We start from the raw sequence: 23,381 nt of genomic DNA on the forward strand, positions 1-23,381 counted from the left end.
AATTGATCGTCGATTAGTTACGAATAGTGAGTTAGCCCGAGGCAGTCTCACAACAGAAACCGCACCCTTCTGCTTCGCCGTCAAACACCCGCACAACGGTTACGACCAAATTACACAATGTTTTGTGGAGTTGCTCCTGTCACGCGGAACCAAAAACCCCGGGAAGCAAATGTCGCCTTTCTCAGAAGCTCGGAATCCCGTGTTCCTACCCTGCCCGGGGGGGTTGCCTTGCGCCTCACCGAGTCGCCGGGCGAGCCATCCAGACAATCGTCTAGATAATCATCCAGGCGCCCGGGAGCAGTTTCGCCGGGTAGTGGCGGCCAAGGTAGTAGTATCATTTCGACGGCACGTTGAACTGGCAATTTATACCGCTACTAATCGGCTGTGAACGAGACCCCATCATGTCGCGCGGCCGCCGGAGAAGACTCCTTCGTGGGAGTCGCAGACCTGGCAGCGGTGGGTTGTGCCAAGCATTCGGCGGCATCCCAACCCAGCCGCCCTCGACATCATTGCCGATCACAGGGGTGCCAATCATTGCGGCACGCGAGAAAGAAGCCATCGACGCCTTTCGACCGGTGAAGCTGCGAAAAGAGACGGGTACGGGCGCATTTGCAGAGCCATCCCTGACGTTGTCTAGAGTCTACCTACCTGCCTACACAGTGAGGTTGATGTCGGTTGCGGCGCTGTGGGGAATGTAAGGGGCACAGCGGTGCCACGATGCAAACTCGGCAACCGCCAGGCCTAGGTCGGGAACCAAGCTTTTCTTTCGGTGCAGGGCAGCCTTATCATCCCCATGCGCGCCGGCCTGGAAAAGCACAGTGCGCCAGCGACATGGGGCGTTCAAAGGCGAATTCTGACGGAAAGCTGGCTTCTTGTCTGTATCCGCCCGTGAGGCTATTGACCGCTGGACAAAGAAAACTTAGACATCTCACCGCAAAACGCGGAGCCAACATGGTGCTACGTACTGGTGGGGAGAATGGAATGCTTTCTTTGCCGGGGCAAGCGGATCTTGGATGCGTGTGAGGACGGGACGTCGGGGTCGATCCCTGGCCTCGCAGCACACTAAGCCAGGGCATTGGATGGCCCAGCATTCCTGTAGTGCGCAATTTTCTGGTGGTTGCAAAAAAGATATTGAAGAGAGGCGTCATTTTTGTTTTGAGCTTGCACGGCCAGACAAGAACGGGAGGGGTTCGAGGTTTTGCCCTTCTGCTAATGATGACCGGCCGCCAAAGCATGTCGTGCGTTGCAGAACACGGGGTAATAAGTAGACAGACCATCTACCCTCAATCTCCGATCTCAGCATTCTGCAGGTTAATTAACATGGATCGATCCTCCGGTAGGGTTAGGCTGGAAGAACGACAGCTAAGGGAAAAGAAAAGAAAAGAAAAACCAGTGCTTCCAAAGCAATGCATTTAAAACCAGGTACTAGAATCGCGAGTGAAACTCGGAAGGCCCGAGGTATCATTTCATTTCACGAGTCTCCCTTGACGTTGAGACATGATCGCTAGCCGTTCTCTTTTCCTGCCTGCCTCGTCACCTGCAGTCGCTAACGAACAGACAAAATGCCCGGGCGGGGATGTGGCCACTGGGATACCGGACGAATATCGCCTCGCAGAGTTCAGTCAATCGCGGCGAGATCACGCCAGCAGCATCCCCGACCTGAGCATTCATTTTGATGACTCCTGCACGTTTTCTCTCCACATCTGCATGGTGGACGTACACTACTTTTTTTCCCCACACCCGCCCGTGCCCTCCTTCCCGAGAGCTGCCCTGCACGGAAAGCTCGATAGCTTTTTAATCAAGCAGTTCATACCACACACGCTTACAACTGAGTCGTGAGCGGGTGGTGGCTGGTCTTAGTTTAGATTATCTCAACTAGCATGATGGAAATACAGATGAGGTTGGGTATTGTCCGGGGGCGAAGTGGCGCAGAGGTACATGCCCAGAGGTACCAAGCTGGTCCTTGGGGGTGGTTCGCCGACGTTGAAATCTGGGCGAATGCGGGAATGCAAATCCCTGCAACCCGCGATATCGACACAGTACCCTTCTTCGCTCCACAGTGCAAGCGGAGACCCACTTGCCCGGGGCGTGCTGTGCGTCGAAAGTAGGACGGGCAGGCTCGATGGAAATGGAAGCATGGGGGTGGCCCCCGGCACACGTCCGCAATTCGCAAAGGGCGCCGCCTCGCCCGGGAGATGGCCCAGGAGTACCTTGAACTTGTACCGCGAGATGTACCCTCATGCTGGACCTGGTCTTGGCTTGTTCTCCTTGCCATTCGATGTTTCTTCGCTGGTCCCATTATTACTTTACCTTTTCTACCCACATATCTTCCTGCTGCTAGTCTCCCTTCCCTTTTCTTCCTCACTTTGGGAAATCTCTCTCTCGCGAGCAATCCGGCACGCCTGGTTGGTGTTTGCCCTCGCTCATCCCAACTTTTGACCTGGATACCCGAGCAACGCGACTCCTCACATCCTTCTTCTCGCCTTAGCGCGCCCGTCCTATTTGGTCCGACGCTTCGCCTCCCTCTTCTCACTCTCTCGCCATCCCACGTTTTATATCCTGCCTCCCACCCGCCATCGCCATCTCTCACCCCACCCGCGTTGGCCGCGCCCTCGAACCTCTTCCACCCCCCCAAGCCTTCCAGGTTTTCACCCCCCACGATCTCTAGCTTTCTTCCTCGCCGAAAACACAACACGCGGCGACTGCTAAGGACGCTTCCTTTTGCACGGGGCATCGGACCCGCAGCCGTTTCGTCTTATGGACCATCATCACTGGCCCACTCGCGTCACATCCATCTCCTTCCGTAACTTCCACTGTGCCCCCATGCGATTTGGCGCCCTTGCCATTTTCTCACCCTTTCCTATCGTCAACAAGGACCGAGGCTGCGCTTTCACCGTCATCACTCACTGACTGGGCGCGGGCCTCGTTACCTTCCGACGGACACCACTTTTTCTCACTTCACCATGGCCCAGAAATCCCCTTCTGCGACGCCTGAGGACCAGGCAAATTCGGGCAGTCGCACCTCCTCCGCCAAGGACGGCGCAGGGTCACCAAATTCAACCAGGCAGTCTAATGGTAGTTCGGGTGCCGTCTCTTCTTCATCCACACTCCCACAGGTATCCGACCCGGCATCTCACTCAAACTCCAATTCGGAATCACCGCAACCGCCACCACAGGCCATGGAGAAGCCGTCGGTGGCCGGTTCGCAGCCCTCTCCCTACGGCACGCGATCGCGGAACCGCACCGGCGCCGCACGCCCAAATTATGCTGAGGACAAGGACCTGGATCTGGAGATGTTCGACGCCTATCCGCAGCGCAAAGATGATGACGCCAAAAAATTGGCCACCAAACAACAAGGCGCATCGTCAACGCCAGCACCCGCCAATCCGGCGCCGGCTGCCCCGCGCTCCGGCAATGGATCTTCAAGAAAACCGTTTCCGGAGGACGGCAAGCAGCACAACGGCACCAAAGACCAGCACCAACAGCAGCAGCAACAGCAGCAACAACCACAGCCACAAAACCAACACCAACCGTCAAATGTGGCATCATCGGCTGCCAACGGCGCTGGCGCAACAAATGGCGCTTCAAAGGGCAAGAAGCGCAAGGTCGCCGACACGGCTCCAACGACCAGCGGCAGCCAAACACCGTCAGGGTTGAATGGCGGCACTCTTCCCTCGTCGGGGCTGCAGAAGCGCCTCGGAACCAGCGGGCAAAGTACTGGGAATGGCACGCCAAGCAGTGCTGGCTATGGCGAGACGAACCTGGTCACGTTTGAGATTTCCAAGTCCCGCCCCAAGGATGGGAAAATGATCGCGGACGACGGCACGATCCTCGAAGTAAATGGTAAGTTTTTCCGCCTTCTCCACACCACACCCCCATGACATAGGTCATTTTTCTTCATTTTACATTTGAGCGAACGGTTCTGACGCGAGTGATGCAGATCATGTGTACCTGGTCTGTGAACCGCCCGGGGAACCGTACTATTTGGGCCGCATCATGGAGTTTTTGCACGCCAAAAACGACGCGGCATTGCCAATCGACGCGCTGCGCATCAATTGGTACTACCGACCTAAGGACATCGGACGCAAGGTGCAAGACACACGCCTTGTTTACGCCACGATGCACTCAGACATTAGTCCTCTAACGTCGCTGCGCGGCAAGTGTCAGATCCGGCACAAGACCGAGATCACCGACATGGCGGCCTACAAGGGGACGCCCGATTGCTTCTGGTACGATCGGCTGTATGACCGGTACATCCAAAAGAACTACGAGGTGATCCCGACTCGGCAGGTCATCAACGTGCCCGAACACGTCAAGAAGGTGCTGGACGAGCGGTGGAAGTATGTCCTGACGGAACAGGGCCGGGGGAAGGAGCTGACCAGCGCGGTCAAAACGTGCAAGCGATGCACCACCTTCTGCGCGAAGTAAGTGAACAAGCCTTCCATCAGATCAGAGGTCCAACCCAAGTGGGCGACCCCAGCCAACCAAAAACCCAAAAACCCGACCGGGCCCTGTGATTTAGCGGGGTGGTGCGGGACCCAATGAGTGGGAGGGTACGAAAAAGTGGAGTGCAAAAAAGGTGGATCTAGATGCTGACACATCACTACCCCTAAAACAGCAATGATTCGGTGGACTGTGCCGTCTGTCAACACACGTATCACATGAATTGCGTCAAGCCACCCCTGCTGAAAAAGCCAAGTCGTGGCTTCGCCTGGTCGTGCGCCGCCTGCAGCCGCGCTCAAGAGCGTAAGCTCGAAGCCCGCCACACCCCCAACGTTACGGATCCCCATCGTCACCATGATGGCGAGGATGACGAGGGTGTCGACGACGAGGACGAGGAGATGGGAGGTGTCGATGGCGTCGATACGGGCCGCACAAGTCGCACAAGCCCGGTCGACGAGAACGCCCATCCAGCCCCAACGGCTGAGCAGATTTACCATGCCAGTTTGTGGCCCTACCGGTATTTCGGGATGCACTGCAAGGTGGAGGATGCCCTCGACCTGGACGACCGTATCTTTCCCCGCGCGAGCACCCGGTTGGGTCTCCGCCACCAGGCCATCGTGACCCCCTGGTTTGGACGCCCCGTGGAATACGTCAAGCCGCTCGAGTTCAAGAGGTCAGGAAAAAATAGCAATAAGCTCACGAAGGACCAGCAGGCCGCTCTCGAAGCTGAGCGCATCCAGAAGGAACAACGACCCAAGTGGGTCCAGGACGAGCCCCCCGGATACGTCGAGCGGGGCGGCGATGATACGGCGACCCTCCTCTACAAGCCGCCTGAAGACTGCGGCGTGTCCATGCCCAGCGAGGCGCTCGACGACTACATGGGCACAGCCAGGTCAATGGCGGTCTCGCTCGGTCTGCCGCCACACTCGACCAACCTCCAGGATGTCGCGAGGGACGTCCTCTTCCGCAACGATTTTGACCCAGCGAAGGCCCTCGCGGAACTTCCCAAGGTACCCAAGGCCGACTTTGGGGAGCCTGAGCTGACCCCCACGGAACAGAAAAAGTTTGAAGAGGCCGTCGCCAAGTTTGGTTCCGAGCTGCACAGCGTCAAGAAGCATGTGAAGACCCTGAAACCCGCGACCATAACCCGCTACTACTACACCTGGAAGAAAACAGAACGTGGAAAGCAGATATGGGGCAATTTCTCCGGCCGGAAGGGTAAAAAGGACGCGAAGAAGGCCGAGGCCGCTGCGAACAAACTTGCCGACGATGTTGCCGACGTCCACGATGACTCTGCGTTCGACGCCGATAGGGCCAGAGAGAAGAAGAAGAGTTTCATGTGCAAGTTCTGCGGCACTAAGAGGTCCCGCAAGTGGCGGAGAGCTCCGGCTGCGGCTGTGACCTCGGTGACTGAGAACGGTGGCAAGAACTCCGCCAAGGATAAAAAGGAGCAGTACATCCAGGCGCTCTGCAGGCGATGCGCCGAGTTATGGCGGCGGTACGCCATTCAATGGGAGGATGTTGAAGAGCTGGCTAAGAAGGTCGCTCAGACGGGTGGTCGTGGATGGAGGCGCAGGGTCGACGAGGATCTGTATAGGGAACTGCTAGCCGTCGACGAGATGGTGAGCACCCGACTCCCGACACCCGAGGAGGACGAGACAGGAACTCCGGCAGCATCTCTCAACGGTCAGGCAACTAGCGCGGAACCACCACGCAAGAAACTGAAGAGCACCTTGCTCGATAAGGATCTGGAGAAAACCCCGTCCGAATCAGGCAGCGTATCTGGCGGCCCGACATCCAAGAAGAAGGAGAAGATGGCGGAAAAGCACGCACAAGCTCCAGCGCCCCCGTCCGTCCCCGAAATCCCGAAGCCGAAGACCCTGCCCTGTGCCATCTGCCGGGAGCTGGCGCCGCTGGGTGATCAGCACTTGTCGTGCAAGGAGTGCCGTCTGACGGTGCACCGCAGCTGTTACGGTGTCATTGATAACCGCGCGTCGAACAAGTGGACTTGCGACATGTGTCTGAACGACAAGAATCCCCAGCTGTCAATCGTAAGTGTTGTTTTTCGGCGAACCATCCAAACTATGTGTGCTAATTTGAAACCAGCACTACAAATGCGTCCTGTGCCCGGTCGAGCATACGGTACACGATTTCGTCGAGCACCCCAAAATCTCCAATTCCCACAAAAAGAAGACGGAGAAAGAGCGGGAGCGGGAGCGGATGGAACGGGAGAACGCCCAACGCGCGGCCGATTACTACCGTAAGAAGCAGGAAGAGATGAACCGCCCAGTCAACCCCCGCGAGCCGCTCAAACGGACAGCGGACAACAACTGGGTCCATGTTACCTGCGCCGTGTTTACGCACGAGGTCAAGTTTGGCAACGCCAAAGCCCTCAGTCCCAGCGAGGGCATCCCCTTGATCCCCCGGGATAAGTATGCCGAAACATGCAAGGTCTGCAAGAAGGCCGATGGAGCGTGTGTACAGTGCCACCACTGCCATACCCCGGTTCACGTCGAATGCGCCCATCAGGCGGGCTACACCCTTGGGTTTGAGGTCACACCTGTCAAGGGGTCGCGACGGGATCCTTCCCGGTTCGTTACCATGAACGGTGTCAGCGGCGCGATGTCGGCTGGTGTCTGGTGCAAGGACCATTTGCCGACGAAGACCACGGTCCATCTAATGCACGAGTCCGTGGCAGAGACGGGAACGAACGCCCTGCAACTCTACGTGCAAAACTGCAAACAAGCCGATCTGACCTTGACAGGCTGCGCGAGGAAGGCAAACCAAATTACGGTCGCCTCGAAGATGTCAACTTCGCCGACGCCAATCACGGCGCACCAAAATCGGCGGGCATCGCTCGCCGCCTTGGTCAACGGTGACCGCGAAGACGCGCCGAGCGGCCTCCAGCCTGGCGGCAAGATCTGCCTGACTTGTGGTGTCGACGTGAGCCCGAAGTGGCATCCCATCGACCAGGCACAGGAACGGGAGCTTACGAATGGGTACTATGGCAACATCGGATCCGAAGCCCAGAAGTTTGTCGAGCAGCGAAGCTTTCAATGCCACAAGTGTAAGAAGGCAGGCCGGCAACCCGTTGTCCACTCCCAGCCTACGAGGGAGCCGACACCCCCGCCGGAGCCAGTGCGGCAAGCTTCGCAGGCAGCTGCAGCGATACTGCCCTCAAGGCCTGAAGAATCAAGGCCAGTGAACAGAGCGCCGTACGCGTGGCCTCCGGCCCCTGGTCCTTCTTCGCACGCCGCGCCCGCCCCCCTTCTCCAGGCTCCGGCACCCGGTGTTGTATCTCTCCCGGTTGGCCCTCCTCCGGGACAAGCCCAATCCGTGGCCCCACCGCCACTCCCTCCAACCATCGCGCCGAGGGCACCGCCAATCCAACCCCCTCAGGCTTACGCATCCCCTCGTCCGTACGACTGGCACCGGCCGCCAACAGGCCATGGCCCGCCTCCGCTTCATCCTTCGCGTGATGTCAACGGTGGCCCGTCCCCTCCAACTTCTTCTATTACTCCCCTAGCGCCGCCCAACCACCTCCGGCCGCCGCCGATCAACATCCCACACCCTCCGGCGCAATCCCCGCCCAGTGGTCATATGGCACAGCCGTTCGTAAACGGCATCCAGCACCCCCCATCCCCGCGGCGGGTTAGCGGCGGTCCCCCTCCTCCACCACCCAATGGGCCGCCAGGCCCATACCATCCGCATCACGGCCACCCCCCACCCGATCATCGACCGCATCACATGCCGCCCATGAATCCGATGCCGCCTGTTGGTATGGCGCACCCCAGCGGTCCGGAGGGTCCGGCCCCGCCCGCGCCGAACTATCTCAGACAGTGGAACCAGAGCCACCCTCATCCCCACGGGCCGCCGCCTCAACATCACCACGGCAGTCCTCCACCGCCAGGCCCTCCGCCGATGAGAGATGGTCCCCCACCCTTGAGGGACGGCCCCCCGCCTATGCGAGATGGCCCTCCACCCATGAGAGATGGTCCTCCCCCGGTGGCCATGGGGCATCGTGACCAAGGGCTGCCTCAGCACGCGCCGCAACATGCGGTCCCTCAGCAGCATCAACCACAGCACCCACACCCGCATCAGCATCAGCATCAGCACAGGGAGAATAGGCCTGCCAGTGGTGCGAGTGCCAGCCCGTCGTTGAGGAATTTACTTTCGTAGGGTTGAACGGATCCTGGTACGAATAGGACAGGGTTGGCTGGGTAGTTGGCTTGGCTTGGACTGCTGTGAGATATTGAGGGGACCGCGATGTGAGAGGATGATGGGATGGGGTGTGACATTCACAGGGTTCCAAAACCGCCCACACTATTCAGACTCCTCGCTGAGTTCGAGGGGGAGTAATTCGTGGTGGACATTGTACGATAACTGTATTTTATGTCTGTTTTTTCTTTTTTAGTTGTTCTAGTTGTTGCTGGGTGGAAAGTGGTGGGGCGGAGCATGGCATGGCAAAAAGCGTGTAGATTTTGTTTATTATTTTACTTTGCTTCTACTTCTCCTTCCAGTGTGGTCGTTTCCTTATAGTGGAATGGGGGGTGAAAGCGAGAAAGCGAAGTCAGATGTGATATATACAATGGGTCAGTGCTGAAGGGGCTGAAGGAGCGGGTGATGGCAGGTGGGGGCGTGTGGGCAGGTTTGTCCTTTTTTGCCTCAAAGGGAGAGAGTGGGTGTTGCAAGGCGGCTGGTTGCATGTCTGGTACCGCGAGCGGTATCACTACCGTTTCTGTGGTTAGGTTCGGTTTGGGGGTCAAATACGAGTGGGGATGATTCTGGGTTGCTTGTTAGGCTACGGTAATAATCACTGACCAGCCTCATCTTGAAGTTTTGACTGCTACTGTGATGTATTGAGCTGTTCTCGCTGTCGACTGCTATGGAACATTCTAGTGAGGTGACTTCGCGGAAGGGCAACATAATATCCGCCAAGTGGAGATGGTTCACATGTCAAATGCAGCTAGCCTTAGGCTTGGTTGCGAACTGGTTCATTCCTCAACGATGGGCCCCGACAGTAAGTCACTGGGGGCAAAAAGGGTAGGAAAATCTGGGAGGCGAGACTGTGACAAGGTTGAGCTTGTTAGATGGGAGAGGAACAAAGAAAAGGTGGCGATGTACTGTGCATGTGAGTGGCTAAGAATTGAAAATCCGTTTGAACTGGAAAGCAAGTCACCCCGTCACCTGGGTCCTTATTCAGATGAAAGGCGAAAAGCACAAACATCGGCAGGGGGACCTATGGCGGAGTCGGTTGGTTTGTTCACAGCTTCCCCGTTTGTTCCATCTTTCCTTGTATGTACCTAACTCCCGTCTTTGGGTTGGGTCGCTAGGCTACGCAGCCTTGCTGCTCATGGGAAATTCAGGCAGAGATTGTGGTTTATCGGTTGCCCGTCATGTAGCTCTTGGTTGTTCCATCCCATCCACGGAATTGTTCGATGATTTGTGGATCTATGCAAAGCGGTCTCACAGAGAGTATGTGCGCATCATGGCTGAAATGTTTAGATTCTACTCGACTCAAATGCCACTTGAGAATGACGAACTTCATGGTTAGTCTAATTTTAGGCTAAGCCTGGTGGTGCTGAAACGGCCCCACGACCGGCAGCCACGGTCAGCGGGGCATCCCAGCTGCCCAGCATTTGGACTTCCACGCCCGTCCGCCTTGGCCGGCTTTGGAAGGCTGAGCTAGGTTGGTACTGCTGGACTCGAGTCAAAATGCGCACAGACAGGGGTAGGACCAAGTACCGTGTTAATACCACCAGCCACACTCCAGAGTCTTCGATTGATTTCCATCGGGAGGGGCTGAATGGCCCAGTGGAGGGAAGGCGGCGAGTCGATTGGAAACCGAAGAATTTCAGCCTCCTTCCATGCGCTGCACTTTCATAAGCATCCAGATTCTTTGGTTGCCGCTCGACTGTGACCCTTGTTGGACAATCGTCTTCCTTCTTTAAGAACCAGACAGAGTTGAAAGGCTCAATATTCGGACGGTTTCTCACCAAGTGCATCAAATTTGCACCAACAGAACTGTTTCTGCCTGGCCTGGTAGGTGTATTTCCCAACTTCGCTGCGCTTCTTTCTTGTCGGACCCTCGGCAGAATCCTCGAGACTTTTCGCTGCGCCAACCCCGGCTTCGCACTCTCCAGATCCCCCGCCAGGTCCTCCGGAAGCATTTCTTCTTCACCCCCGGAACACCACACACTTGTCTCCCATTTCACTTCCGGAACCACATTGCTGACCTTTCCCTGGTTCCAAGATAACCAAGATTCCGATTTTCCCTCGGTTTCTCTTGAACATCCCCGCCATCCCGCGTCAGGCCCCAGTTAATTCCGGCAGCCTCGAAATACACGATACCGGCACGACACACTACACTTTTCTAGAATAAACAGACAAGATGGTCAAAGAGACGGGATACTACGATGTGCTTGGCGTATGCATACCCAACTCCAAAGTACCTCTCGACAATAGCAACGAGCTAACCTTCTGCAACAGGTCTCGCCAAATGCCACAGAGCAGGAGCTGAAGAAGGCGTACAAGACAGGCGCACTCAAATACCACCCTGGTATATCCCTAACCCCTACCCACCTCCCCTGTGCCCACCCACACTAATCCCCGCATGCAGACAAGAACCACAACAATCCCGCTGCCGAGCAGAAGTTCAAGGAGATCTCCCATGCGTACGAGATCCTGTCCGATTCCCAGAAGCGCCAGGTGTATGACCAGTTTGGCGAGGCCGGCCTGGAAGGCGGTGCCGGCGGAGGCGGCGGCATGGCTGCCGAGGACCTCTTCGCCCAGTTCTTCGGCGGCGGCGGTGGCCTCGGCGGCTTCGGAGGCATGTTCGGCGGCGGCATGAATTCCCAGCGCGGTCCTTCGAAGGCGAAGACAATCCACCATGTTCACAACGTTTCCCTCGAGGACATCTATCGCGGCAAGGTCTCGAAGCTGGCCCTTCAGCGCTCCATCATCTGCCCCAAGTGCGAGGGCCGTGGCGGCAAGGAGGGCGCTGTCCGGAAATGCGCAGGCTGCGATGGCCACGGTATGAAGACGATGATGCGGCAGATGGGGCCCATGATCCAGCGCTTCCAGACGGTATGCCCGGACTGCAGCGGTGAGGGCGAGATTGTCAAAGACAAGGATCGCTGCAAGCAGTGTTTCGGTAAGAAGACGGTAGTCGACCGCAAGGTCCTCCACGTCCACGTCGACCGCGGTGTCCGGAGCGGGACCAAGGTCGAGTTCCGTGGCGAGGGTGACCAAGCCCCTGGCATCCTCGCTGGCGATGTCGTTTTCCAGATCGAGCAAAAGCCTCACCCCCGCTTCACCCGTCGGGAAGACGACCTCGTCTATCAGGCAGAAATCGACCTCGTCACGGCACTGGCTGGTGGTACTATCTATGTCGAGCATCTGGACGATCGATGGCTGAGCGTTGACATTCTCCCCGGCGAGGCGATTGCTCCTGGTAAGTTACACTCGGCCTGTGGTTCGTGAAAGAATCTTTACTAACTCTGTCCGCAGGCACCGTCAAGATGATCCGTGGCCAAGGCATGCCCGCCCCCCGCCATCACGACTTTGGCAACCTCTTCATCCAGTTCGCGGTCAAATTCCCCGAGAAGAACTGGACCCAGGATCCTGCTGCGTTCGATGCCCTCCGAAAGTTCCTTCCCGCGCCCGAGCTTATTAACACTCCTCCTGCCGAAGCCATGTCGGAGCCTGCCGATCTTGAGGACGTCGACAGCTCTTCGAGAGGCTTCTCTGGCGCCATGGAAGAGGATGACGAGCATGAGCACCACGGCGGCGAGCGGGTCCAGTGCGCATCCCAGTAAAAGATATAGAACAAAAAAGGGGAGTGGGAGTGCCCACTACCTGTTGGGCCTATTATCTATTTTGAGATTAACGGGCGATTAATGAGCGGGACACGCTTGGTATGGGCATCTCCGATGGCAGATGCGCGCGGCGGGTCTTCTGATTAATGAGATACGAGGCGGGGAGGAGCAGGGAGGGTACATGGAAAATACCCCAGGGAAAGAACCAGACAGGGAAGCATAGAGCCTCTCTTGGGCATGCATGAAGGGTTTTTTTCTCAAGCTCATTTTCTTACTTGGCACCCACAACACTCTTGGCAAGGCGGCGTTCTCGAGAGGATAGAGAGGCATTTGGCTTTCCTGTGGCGGCAGCTCGCTCTGCTGTCTGGATCTTTCTTTTTCTTTTAGCGAATGAATCGGGCATTATGGGAGTCGCTTGGTCTTGCTCTGGGGTGTGTTTGGAACTGTGAAACCGTATCGAGAGGAAGAGTTTTTCAAAAGATCTACTCTCAGACACGGCCCATGTTGCCTGGTGCCGTTCCCATATAGATACTACTCGTTGAAATAACACCCCCTGAGTCTTAGGTACACTAAACAAAATACTTTGAATAGTTGTCGCCTCTGTATTGCTCGACTTCGGCCCGGATTGTCTTACTTGTCATATCACATTTGTAAAATTACACGGCTTGAACAAGATTCTCCTCTTATGATTTGGTCCCCTATTTGCTCAGTCAAAGTCCGAGAGCTTGCGTAGCGTTTCAGTAGAATACAACATCTTCTGCAGCTCAGTGTCACTGATGTCAATGTCTCCTCCTGCGGGGAGGTTCTTAACGTCTGTCTGCCGCCAGCCCGTCTCGTCCTTGTCCAGCGCGATGAAGGAAGAGGGATTGCTGCTTCCCTCGGCGGGGCTACTGGGATAGACGGCGACGAGGAGGCGTGGTGTCGCCCCCGGCGCCTCAAGCGCTTCAATGTCGAGCGGGTTGCCTGCCGTGGGGATGGTCTCGCGGTGCTGGAGGGTGTTGTCCTCGAGGAGTTCGTAGCGGAAGATTGCGGGGATGCTGGAGAGATGTTAGTAACGGCAGATAACCTACAACGATAATAAAATGGGGAGCAGAAGGCAGAAGAAACATACCGTTCCACAACAACAAACACCCCAACCCCCCCTTCCCACCCACACGCAAACACCCTCGTCACAGCCACTTTACCCACTCCCGCCTCCTCCCCCTCACCACCACCACCACCCACCACCCCATTCACATGCTCCAGCACGCCCGCCCTCCCCAGCAACCGGCCCTCCGCCCAGTCCCACATAAACAGGTCATCATCGCCGCCGCCCGAGATCAGCACCCCGGCGCGCCCGCCGGGCGCCACGCACAGGCGGCTCACAAAGTCCTCATGACCCAGACAGAAGCGCTCGATGACGTGCGCCTGCGGCATGCCGCGCGACACGCGGATGTGCTCGTCGCGGTCGGCCGTGAGGATGTACTCCCTGACCCGCTCCCCGCCTTGGCCTTGGTCATCATCGTTGGGGACGGTGGTGGTGGCGACGGCGATGGCGGTGAGCATGGATACGTGCCCCAGGAGGAGGGTCAGCTCGAATTGCGGCCGGTTGAGCTGCTCCTCTAGGGCGCGGCGGCCGAGGGAGATCTTTTGGTTTTCGAGGGCTTTGAGGTTGCGTTTGGTGTGCACGGTGAGGGCGGTCGCTTGCGGCTTGAAGATGTTAGGGGTTGCGGCGGAGGGGGTGGCGCTCGCGCTGCGGGACTCGTCGGGCCCTGAGGCGGGCGGGGAGGGGGCGGACGGGGTGGTTGCGCCTGGGGTGACTGAGGTCGTGGTTGGGGGGGTAGGGGATGGGAGCAAGGGGAGGGCGTAGACGTCGCCGAATTTGTCGGCTGAGAGGATGGTGAGATTGTCGCGTGTGAGGGCAAGGGAACAGGGGCGTTTTGGCATTGCTCTGGGTAAGGGGTTAGCTTTGGTGGTGAGTGGTTGGGGTCCGGGTTAAGCTTGCCTTTGGCTGAGTTGTTTCAAGTTGCCCACGCCGTCGTGCTCAAACACCCAGATGGTCTTGTCAGACCCCGTGACGGCTACTACGTGACGGCCATCGGTGGTGGCATAGAGCCCTTGGATGAAGGGTCGCTCATTGCCGGGCAGTTGCTTCTTGTTCTTCGGCTGCCCGTTTGTGGATTTCGCACGGCGGCCTTTTGGACTCTGTTCCTGGCCAGGCTCAACTTTCCGGCGCTTGGTAGGCGGTTCTTCCTGCGCCGGTGACTCTTGAGCCTCAGCGGGGGGCCCATTTGACTCATTCACTTGTGGCACCGGGTGTTTCCAACTCGACACGTACTCGAGGGCCAAATTGAACGAGTGAATGTCACCCCCTTGTGCGGCAAATACGGTGCTGCCGCACACCTTAATAAGATGATACGGGAGAACCATCATGAACCCTCCGTGGAATGAACTTCCTGGTGGTGATGTACTGAGAGAATTGCGCAAGTGGTTGAACAATGAGATTGACTCAACACTGAGATTCCCAGGTGTAAAACCCAACGTCTTAATCCTTGTATCTACAAAATCTTGGTCAATTATTTTAGTATCAAGGTGGAATGGGTGACATACTGTGACTCGAGGTTCAGTTCGGCGGTTACACACTGGAAAGAAGGTCTGAGTGAAAGCGGCAACGGCGACTTGCAAGAAATTTGTCAAATACAAGCCACACGTGGCTGATTCAGCCAAAATAGTCCAAGCTGCAACTGGAAGAGGTCGTTAAAATAATATTTTACCCAATTGATATACTATCGCTGTTTTAATACTAAATTTGAAGTCTGATTTCTTTTGTCTTTCCCCCTTGCCGTTCCAGTAACATCTCTATTTCATTACCTGTACTGTGCTGTGAATACTCGACTGAGCCACAGCTGAAGTTGAACTTCAACCAAACGAGAAGTGGGTCTCAATGGTCCGCCTGATTGGCCGACCCACCTAACCCTACGAAGCACCCCCACAGTTGCAGGTCAATTGTGCGAAATTCTGAGCTTTCTGCTTCGGGAAGTTTTCCAAGCAACATCGCCAACTCTCAATTTCCGCTTCCTCACCACACCACCATCGCCCTTAAACATCCTACCTTCAAAAGCAAGAAGATATGGGGGGCAAATCAGCGAACAAGGCCGGCTACTTCGACAAGCTGAAGGGCTTGTTGGAGGAGTACGCGTCCATCTTCATCGTCACCGTCGACAATGTCTCGTCGCAGCAGATGCACGAGATTCGCCAGTCCCTCCGCGGCAACGGCGTTGTCCTGATGGGCAAGAACACCATGGTGAGCAGGCTAGACCCTGAATTTAGTTCACTGCGGCTGTCGGCGGATTTCTAACCGTGATACAAAACAACAGGTCCGCCGTGCGCTCAAGACCTTCCTTGCCGACTCGCCTGAGTACGAGCGCCTCTTGCCTTTCGTCAAGGGCAACATCGGTTTCGTCTTCACCAACGGCGACCTCAAGGAGATCCGTGACAAGATCCTGGCCAACAAGGTTGCCGCCCCCGCCCGTGCCGGTGCTATTGCCCCGTCCGACGTGTGGGTCCCCGCTGGCAACACCGGCATGGAACCCGGCAAGACCTCCTTCTTCCAGGCTCTCGGTGTCCCGACCAAGATTGCCCGTGGTACCATTGAAATCACCACCGACCTGAAGCTCGTCGAGGCCGGTCTCAAGGTCGGCCCCTCCGAGGCGACCCTGCTCAACATGCTCAACATCTCTCCCTTCACCTACGGTATGGGCATCGCTCAGGTCTACGACCACGGCAACGCCTTCCCTGCCGATGTTCTCGACATTGGTGAGGAGCAGCTCCTGAAGTCTTTCTCGTCGGCCGTCACCACCGTCGCCGCGATCTCGCTTGCCCTCAACTACCCCACCCTGCCGTCGGTTATCCACTCCGTCGTCAACACCTACAAGAAGGTGCTGGCCATCGCCATTGAGACCGAGTTCAGCTGGCCCGAGATCGATGAGCTCAAGGACCGTATCGCCAACCCCGATGCGTACGCCGCTGCCGCTCCTGTTGCCGAGGCCGCTGGCCCTGCCGAGACCAAGGCTGAGGAGAAGGAGGAGTCCGAGAAGGAGGACTCTGATGATGAGGGCTTCGGCGGTCTCTTGTATGTGACCCTGCGCTTCTGTTCCAGGACATTGCTGACACGGTTAATAGCGACTAAATCTAACCACTCAAGTACGGCGTGCTTGGGCCGACAATGCTGGTTTAGGTCGGGTAAAGGTTCTTCGGATCTTTACCTTCGTCTATATAGATCGGTGTTGGTTCAATTTAACCCGTGTTTGGTGGCCACATCAAATTTTCTCTCTTGCGCTGTGATGCTCTGACCGTGTCAGCTGCTCACCTTGACAACTCAGGTTAGTACCTTTCTTTTCGTCCTTGCAACCACTGTCGATGATTATGCAAATGATCAAAGAGCTTTTTAACCCTGAATTTCATTGATGAAACCCATCACAACTTTTATGAGACACTTTTATCTTTTTGATACGTTACATACTTTGCATGAGGTATCAAACTGACATGAATATCTAGGCCCAACATACATCACATCGATTTACCCTACAACTGCAGCTATCTTTGAAGATTGTACTATGCCTGGTGACATCTCCACCCCAGAATGCTGTAGTACCTGCTGGGCCACCTGGATGGCCTGTTCCGGTAGCCCAGCCAAGCGCGCCACCTTGAGCGCGTGGCTCTGTCTGTTGACCCCCTTGCGTAGTTTGTGAACGTAGACAAACCCACCTTGCTCGTCCTCTTCCACATCTGTGCAGTACGCCTCGATAGTCCCATTCGGGCCACCATCTTCCAACGTGAATCCCGACTTCGCCACAAGATCCGCGATGCCATGGAAGTGCGTTGCGAACAACGCTCGGCACTTGTTGACGGTCACTAAATGGTGCAGCGCTGCGAACGCCACGGCCGTTCCATCCTCGGGTGTCGTGCCCCGGCCCACCTCGTCCATGATGACGAACGACCGCGGCGTCGCTTGCTGGAGGATGGCCGCCGTCTCGAGCATCTCCACCATAAAGGTGCTCTGGTCCTGGAACAGGTTGTCGGCTGACCCAACCCGGCTGAAGATGGCGTCGACGATGCCCAGCGACGCGTAGTCGGCGGGCACGTAACACCCAATCTGCGCGAGAATGGTGATCAGCGCGTTCTGGCGGAGGAAGGTTGATTTTCCAGCCATGTTGGGGCCGGTGATCAGCCATATCCTGCCGTGGCTCTGTTGTTGTTGTTGCTGTTGCTGTTGCTCCCCCCCATCATGTGTTGCTGCCGCCACCGCCGACGCCCTCGCCCCCGGCGCAGAGCCCAGGAAGAGATCATTCCTCTGAAACGTGCGCCCCTGCTCGGCCAGGCCGCCCTCGACCGTCGGGTGGCGCCCGCCCACGATGATGGTCTGCTGCGCGTTGCTCAGCGCGGGCCGCGCGAGGCCCTGCTGCGCCGCCAGCAGCGCGAACGACGTCGCAATGTCCAGCTCGTCCAGCACCAGCGCGTTGCGCCGCAGCTTGACCAGGTTGGCCACCACCCGGCCCCGCAGCGCCCCAAACACTCGCTGCTCCTCCCCGCGGATCTGCTGCCGCGCCCGGTCCAGCCCCTCCCCGAGCTCTGTCCACACCGGCTGGTGGAACGTCCGCGTCGAGCGGCTGGACGAGAGCGTGCGGATCGGAGGGTCTGCGTCTGGGTTGTCGTCGGCGCTGGTGGCGGCGGTGGTTGGTGGGCTGCGCGCGTCGCGGCCCTTGACGTGGCAGATGTGGCCGAGCCCGGGGGACCAGCGCAGCGTGAGGGAGCTGGCGCCGAGGCGCGCGCGGAGCGTCTCGGTGAGGGTGTCTTTTTCCTCGCGCAGCGCGGCGAGCTTCGCGTGCAGGCGCTTGAGGACCGGCGACGCGCCGGGCTTCATGATCCACACCTCGCTGTCCTCGCCGTAGTGGTCGCGGAGGGAGGTGGTGCCCTTCTTCTTGGCGGCGGCGGCGGACTTGGCGACGGCGCTTTTGGGGAGCAGCGCGCTGTCTTCTTCGGTGCCTTCCGTCTTGACGATCGCCTGGGCGAGGGCGATGATCTCGTCCGTTTCGCTGTCCTTGATCTGGTGCTGCTGCACGAGGCCTTCCTCGTCGATGGCGTCGCGGATGCGCTCGGCGAGTTTCAACGGCTGGTCGAGGCTGATGCGGTCGACCATGGCGGAGAGGGATCGTGTCTCCGAGGCGTTGTCGGGTTGGGGTGGGGTGGCTGTTTTCAGGAGGTCGACGATGTCGTCTGTCGCCTTGATGGTGTTGGCGAGCCGGAGCAGGTCGTCTGCGTCTCCGCGGTTGAGCGCAAACTTCTGGGCGATGCGCTGCGAGTCGTGGCTCCTGCGGAGGAGGGTTCTGATGGAATCTCGGAGCTCTTCGTCCTGGATGAACCGTGAAACTAGGTTTTGCCGAGAGTTGATAACTTCGAGCGACGTCGAAGGAGCGCCTATATCGGGTTAGCGACTTTACACATCAACCCCTTCCCCGGTAAGGAAGCCATACTGAGCCACTCGTTGAGAAGTCTGGCACCGCCCGTGGTTACGGTCCGTCTGATAGCATGCAGCAAGCTCCCCTTCAAGACGCCGTCCTTCATAGTCTGTTTAATCTCCAGGGAGCGCATGCTATTCTTGTCGATGCTCATGACATGTGTGCTATCGTGACGGAGAGGCGGCTGCAGCTTCATGCTCAGTCCCTGCAGTCTGCCCTTGACAAACTCAAGTAGAATACTCCCCGCTTGCACCTCACAATCTGTTAATTTGCCGACTGTCTTAGTTGGTATCTCCGATTCTAGCAAGGGCGCCCAATCAGACAGCTGCTGCAGGCCCCCCCGGGGCGAGTAGGTTACAAGGTAACTCTCCTCCTTGAGGACAGGCAGGATAGAGTGGTTCTGATCAGATTCGAGTGCTTGGTCAAGAACCACCTCCCGAGGGCAGACTCGGGAGAGGACGGAACTAAGCGCAGCTAACGTTGTCGGTTGGGTGAAGAAAGAGCCTGTCGACAGATCCAACCATGCCAGGCCTACGCGAGTCGCGGCATCATTTGCGGACTCTGACGTTTCTGTGGCATGTTGGTCCTCTTGGCGGCTCACATCATCCGATACGGCCTTCTCGGGCAGGTGGATGGCCATAACATAGTTGTTTGCATAGGGATCCATGAAGTTCTCGTCGATGAGGGTGCCTGGCGTGACGATACGGGTCACCTTGCGAGTGTGCATCAGACCTCCCGACTTGACCTTGTCCGAGGGGTCATTTGGGAATTCTTCAGCAATGGCTACATGACGGTTGAAGTCCTGGACGAGAATCTTAAGGAAGCGATCCAGCTGGAAGAAGGGAAAGCCGGCCTGGCAAGAACATAATCCATCAGACTACCAGTGAACAAGACAACGGCACGGTGCGGGCACGGAACAATAAATACCATTGGAACTGGGCCGGCACTTGTTTTCTTCTGCGCTACCTTGAGGTTGAGGAGCGGGCCGTACTCGTCGGCCTGGTCAAAGTATAACTCGTAGAAGCCACCGACACGTGTGAGCAGCACACAATTGTCAAACTTTTGCATATTGCGGCGTGCCTGTAGCACCACGGTTGGGTATGCTGGTTCATCTTCCTCAGGCGGGAGGGGCTCTAATGGTGCAACAAAGCCCTGGGGTAAGTCGTCGAGCTTGAAGACTGTCCGTGTTTTCTTGCCGCGGACTTGGAGATGCGAGATCCTTCGCAGGCTTTCAGATGGCCCAGGCCCACGATGAACCAAGGCCGTGGTTACATTCCGTCGACCTAGGCACCTGAGGGTGGCGGGGCTACATGGCGGGAGCGAACGAGATCGGCCGAGGCACGCGATCCGAAGGCGCGGGGTTGACGTTGAGCGCGCGCAAAGCATCAAGTATGACCTGTTCGTAGCGTACTCCACATCGGGAGATGGTGGATGGGTAGCGTTAGGTTGTTGCTCTGTGTTGTCGGGAAATATTTCTTGTGGAGTTGTTGACTAAATCCGGCACGATTTCTCAAAAAATTAGAAAGCAAGGAGCTGGTCAACCCAACGCCGGAAATGGAAGTCGAAAAAATGCTTGGCAATTGATGGACCCGCATCGCTTTTAAGAGAGCACGCTTTGAAATCCCCGACTGGGCGTTTTGCTTACCTGTTTCGGCTAGCTTGCTACCAAGCCCATCGGACCACTTGGAATCCGCAAGGCCAGCGCAACACCGATCGTCAAATATCCCAAAATCTCGCCGATAAACCCCGGAGAAACAAAACGGCCACGGGCGGCGCCGCGTTGCTCCGAACGGAGGTGGCGATGCGCCGAGTCCAGTTCCAAATTTTAACCGAAGAACGGAAACTAGAAGAAAGCAACAGATTTTCGGGCCTAGACAAATCACTGCTCGCTTCTAGATTTGGAATTTGGCGTGTTGGTCGAAAAAGCGCTGACGATGGTAACAAAGCACGCACGGAAAGCAGATCCAGGCGCTAGATCGGCGGAAAGATGCAATGAAGCGGCGGTTGCTGCAGACGAGTGGCACCCATGCCACAATTTCTGAAAATGCGAGCCGTTTGAGATGGCCCAGATGGGCAGAACCAATCGTGCAGGTTTGGAACTTCTGGGCATGTTTTTCGGGTGGCCCGATCTTGTTGTTGGCCGAGGCGCGCCGACGGTGGCCATTTGCTGGAAATCCTCGGCATGGACCGATTTGGACCCATTCTGTCATCATACCACGGTTTTCTAGGCTCTCCTCAGACCATTTTTACCCGCGCCGTCTGCTACCCGAGCTCGAAGGAGCCTGTCTCCCCGCTTCGACCAGACCATCGCAACCCCCTCCTATCATCCGGTCTCAGACCTTTCTTTTTGGCGACTTGTCGGGCTCTCATGCGCCCCGCAGCTACCCGCCACGGCCTAGGTGTTGGCAGTGGGAACATGTCGGGCTCCTCGGTGCTGCGTTACTGCGTGATTAGGTCCCGAGGCTGATTGCCAGGTGCTGACGAACCCACTTATTAATCTACCGGTGGCTGTTGGCCCCCGTCGTATTCTTAGATATGGGGCGTTGGGCGAGGGAGGTGGCCGGACTTTCGGGAAAGGTGAGTTCGGAGATGTCGGTATAAAGAACTCTCTGGCCCGCCGCCCGGGACTCAGCCCCCGATATTTTGGATCTCTTTTTATATTTTGGCCTTGTCGTCGCGGCATTTTTGTCGAATGCTTTACCTCTTGCATCTCACAGAGATACTGCATGCGGTTGACGGCGCCAAGTTGTTTGTGGAGCGATAGTTATTCAAGAGAAGCAAACGGACGGCAAACATCGAGAGACGGACTCCGGAGCCCCTGAAACGCTATCACACCCGCCACACCTAATCTACCTTCCCAAAAATCATGGCGGCATCGATCCCGCTGCCTTTGAAGGCCCAGGTTCCTATCACACCTCCAGCCGAATTTCAAACGTTCATGAATCGCCTTCGTTCACAACCACTTCATTCTTTCACCCCGGGGGTCCAACTCCAAACAAGCTCCACCCACCCACAAGAAGGAAAATCACCACAACTCGCGCAACCTTCACCAGCCTCAATAACACCAAACGCGGTCGATTCCATGCCGTTAAACCCCTTCTTATTCCCCAGCGCGGCCAGCTATAACCATAACCACCACCAGCACCACCACCACCACAACCACAACCACAACCACCTCAACAGCAACACCCCCCACTCCAACTCCCACACCACCAACGCACCCACACCAGCAACAACACCACCACAAACAACAGCAGCAGCAGCACCACTCCCACCACCACCAACAACAACAGCAGCAGCACCACCACCAACCACATCCACCATCGACCCACGCTACCTCGCCATGGCCTCGCGCATGGCCAGCTTCTACCAGCAGCGCAGCGAGGCCGCCGCCGCCGCCCAGCAGCGACGGTGCCAGGCGTGGGCGGACGGCGAGCAGCAGCGGCGGCGGCAGGCGGTGTCGCAGGCCGCCACCGTCATGATCGCCTGGTACGTGCGCGACCGCCTGGTGCGCAGGCGCCGGAGGAGGAGACGGCGCTTTCAGAGGGGGCTGGTGGCGAGGGGGATGGGGGGGAGTGGTGGTGGGGGAGCGGCGATTGCGGCTGCTTGGGATGGGGGGGTTGGTGGGGGTGTGGGTGGTGGTGGGGGGTTGTTTGCGAAGAGGGTGGCGAAGGGGGAGGCGGTGAGGAGGTGGGTTATGGCGGCGTCGGGGCCGGGGAGGGATGGGGGGAGGAGTGGTGGTGGTGGGGGTGAGGGCTTGGGGAGGCAATTGCCGGTGGATAGGGATGAGGTGGATTTTGATATGGACCGGGATGTGCCGGTTGATAAGGATGCGCACCTGCTCGAGGTCACGGCGAATATCATCAAGAGCCACTTGGCGGGGACGGATGTACCGCTGCTAGGGGCACTGTCGTTTGATGAGAGCGAGAGCGACAGTGATAGCGAGGAGGAAGAGGAGTTTATGGACGAGGAAGATGAGGAGGAGGAGGAGGAATTCGGTGAGGAGTATGAAGGGGAGGAGAAATACGAGAAGGATAATGAAGCGGAGGGGGAGGCAGTAAGAGCAGACGAGAAAAAAGTTGTGGAGAATACGCCCAAAGGTCAGGGGGAGGGGGCTGGACTGGGAGAGCCGGCCTCTCCTCCCAAACACGCTTAATTGGGGATGACGGTCAAGGCGCCCTCGCAGCTTAATGTTAGTTACTTGGATCAGGAGTCTCGTGGACGAGCCAAGAGAGTGATCCAAGAAAACACGATCTCCAGACATAAAAATATATTAAATACTAAATTCTCATCTTCTAATGACCATCCGATCTGACTTCATGCGTAACCTGAAACAGCATCTCTCACGAGCACATGTTCAGACAAAGTAACCGTCGTCATGCCGCCGCCGCCGTTGGCCAACTCAAGGTGACGGAAACAAGTTTTCTATAATATTACTATGTTTCGTTGAGTCCAGCGTGGCATCCAAATTGCAACATCGTCAAGACATTAACCACAAAGCTTCCAAGTCAGATGCCCTCCATGGTGAAGTCCGTTGTGAGACCTTTCATGTATGCATCAGGATGTGCTGCCCTGATTGGCCGGGCGCCTTCCGCCCGGGATTGCGGGGAACCTGGTTACACCC

General features: G+C 57.2%; 6 protein-coding genes across 6 annotated transcripts; 4 read left to right on the forward strand and 2 right to left on the reverse strand.

Moving 5' to 3' along the window:
- Positions 1 to 2,849: 2,849 nt before the first annotated feature.
- F5144DRAFT_36978 (uncharacterized protein) lies at positions 2,850 to 8,779 on the forward strand. Its single transcript, XM_066784478.1, has 4 exons — positions 2,850 to 3,843; positions 3,941 to 4,424; positions 4,619 to 6,494; positions 6,550 to 8,779. Exons 1-4 carry the CDS (start codon positions 2,964 to 2,966, stop codon positions 8,620 to 8,622), a joined length of 5,313 nt encoding a protein of 1,770 aa, XP_066648472.1. The 5' UTR covers positions 2,850 to 2,963; the 3' UTR covers positions 8,623 to 8,779.
- A 1,941-nt stretch (positions 8,780 to 10,720) lies between these two features.
- F5144DRAFT_36995 (uncharacterized protein) lies at positions 10,721 to 12,299 on the forward strand. Its single transcript, XM_066784480.1, has 4 exons — positions 10,721 to 10,870; positions 10,933 to 11,002; positions 11,063 to 11,896; positions 11,953 to 12,299. The coding sequence occupies exons 1-4, from the start codon at positions 10,835 to 10,837 to the stop codon at positions 12,258 to 12,260; spliced, it is 1,248 nt and encodes a 415-aa protein (XP_066648473.1). The 5' UTR covers positions 10,721 to 10,834; the 3' UTR covers positions 12,261 to 12,299.
- A 552-nt stretch (positions 12,300 to 12,851) lies between these two features.
- On the reverse strand, positions 12,852 to 14,863 carry F5144DRAFT_608191 (uncharacterized protein). The gene is made up of 3 exons (XM_066791580.1): positions 14,245 to 14,863; positions 13,372 to 14,190; positions 12,852 to 13,297 (listed from the first exon to the last, which is right to left on the reverse strand). The coding sequence occupies exons 1-3, from the start codon at positions 14,670 to 14,672 to the stop codon at positions 12,967 to 12,969; spliced, it is 1,578 nt and encodes a 525-aa protein (XP_066648474.1). The 5' UTR covers positions 14,673 to 14,863; the 3' UTR covers positions 12,852 to 12,966.
- A 506-nt stretch (positions 14,864 to 15,369) lies between these two features.
- F5144DRAFT_543268 (60S ribosomal protein uL10) lies at positions 15,370 to 16,428 on the forward strand (the record flags this gene model as incomplete). Its single annotated transcript, XM_066787234.1, has 3 exons — positions 15,370 to 15,543; positions 15,617 to 16,371; positions 16,422 to 16,428. 3 exons carry the CDS (start codon positions 15,370 to 15,372, stop codon positions 16,426 to 16,428), a joined length of 936 nt encoding a protein of 311 aa, XP_066648475.1.
- A 390-nt stretch (positions 16,429 to 16,818) lies between these two features.
- On the reverse strand, positions 16,819 to 20,143 carry F5144DRAFT_478936 (muts domain V-domain-containing protein; the record flags this gene model as incomplete). The annotated part of the gene is made up of 3 exons (XM_066785128.1): positions 16,819 to 18,716; positions 18,773 to 19,610; positions 19,685 to 20,143. 3 exons carry the CDS (start codon positions 20,141 to 20,143, stop codon positions 16,819 to 16,821), a joined length of 3,195 nt encoding a protein of 1,064 aa, XP_066648476.1.
- Positions 20,144 to 21,417: 1,274 nt separating this feature from the next.
- Positions 21,418 to 23,282, forward strand: F5144DRAFT_636673 (uncharacterized protein). The gene has a single exon (XM_066792637.1). It carries the CDS (start codon positions 21,624 to 21,626, stop codon positions 22,911 to 22,913), a length of 1,290 nt encoding a protein of 429 aa, XP_066648477.1. The 5' UTR covers positions 21,418 to 21,623; the 3' UTR covers positions 22,914 to 23,282.
- Positions 23,283 to 23,381: the final 99 nt, after the last annotated feature.

The sequence above is a fragment of the Chaetomium tenue genome, assembly GCF_020726465.1.
Source record: "Chaetomium tenue strain MPI-SDFR-AT-0079 chromosome Unknown F5144scaffold_1, whole genome shotgun sequence".
NCBI lineage: Eukaryota > Fungi > Ascomycota > Sordariomycetes > Sordariales > Chaetomiaceae > Chaetomium > Chaetomium tenue.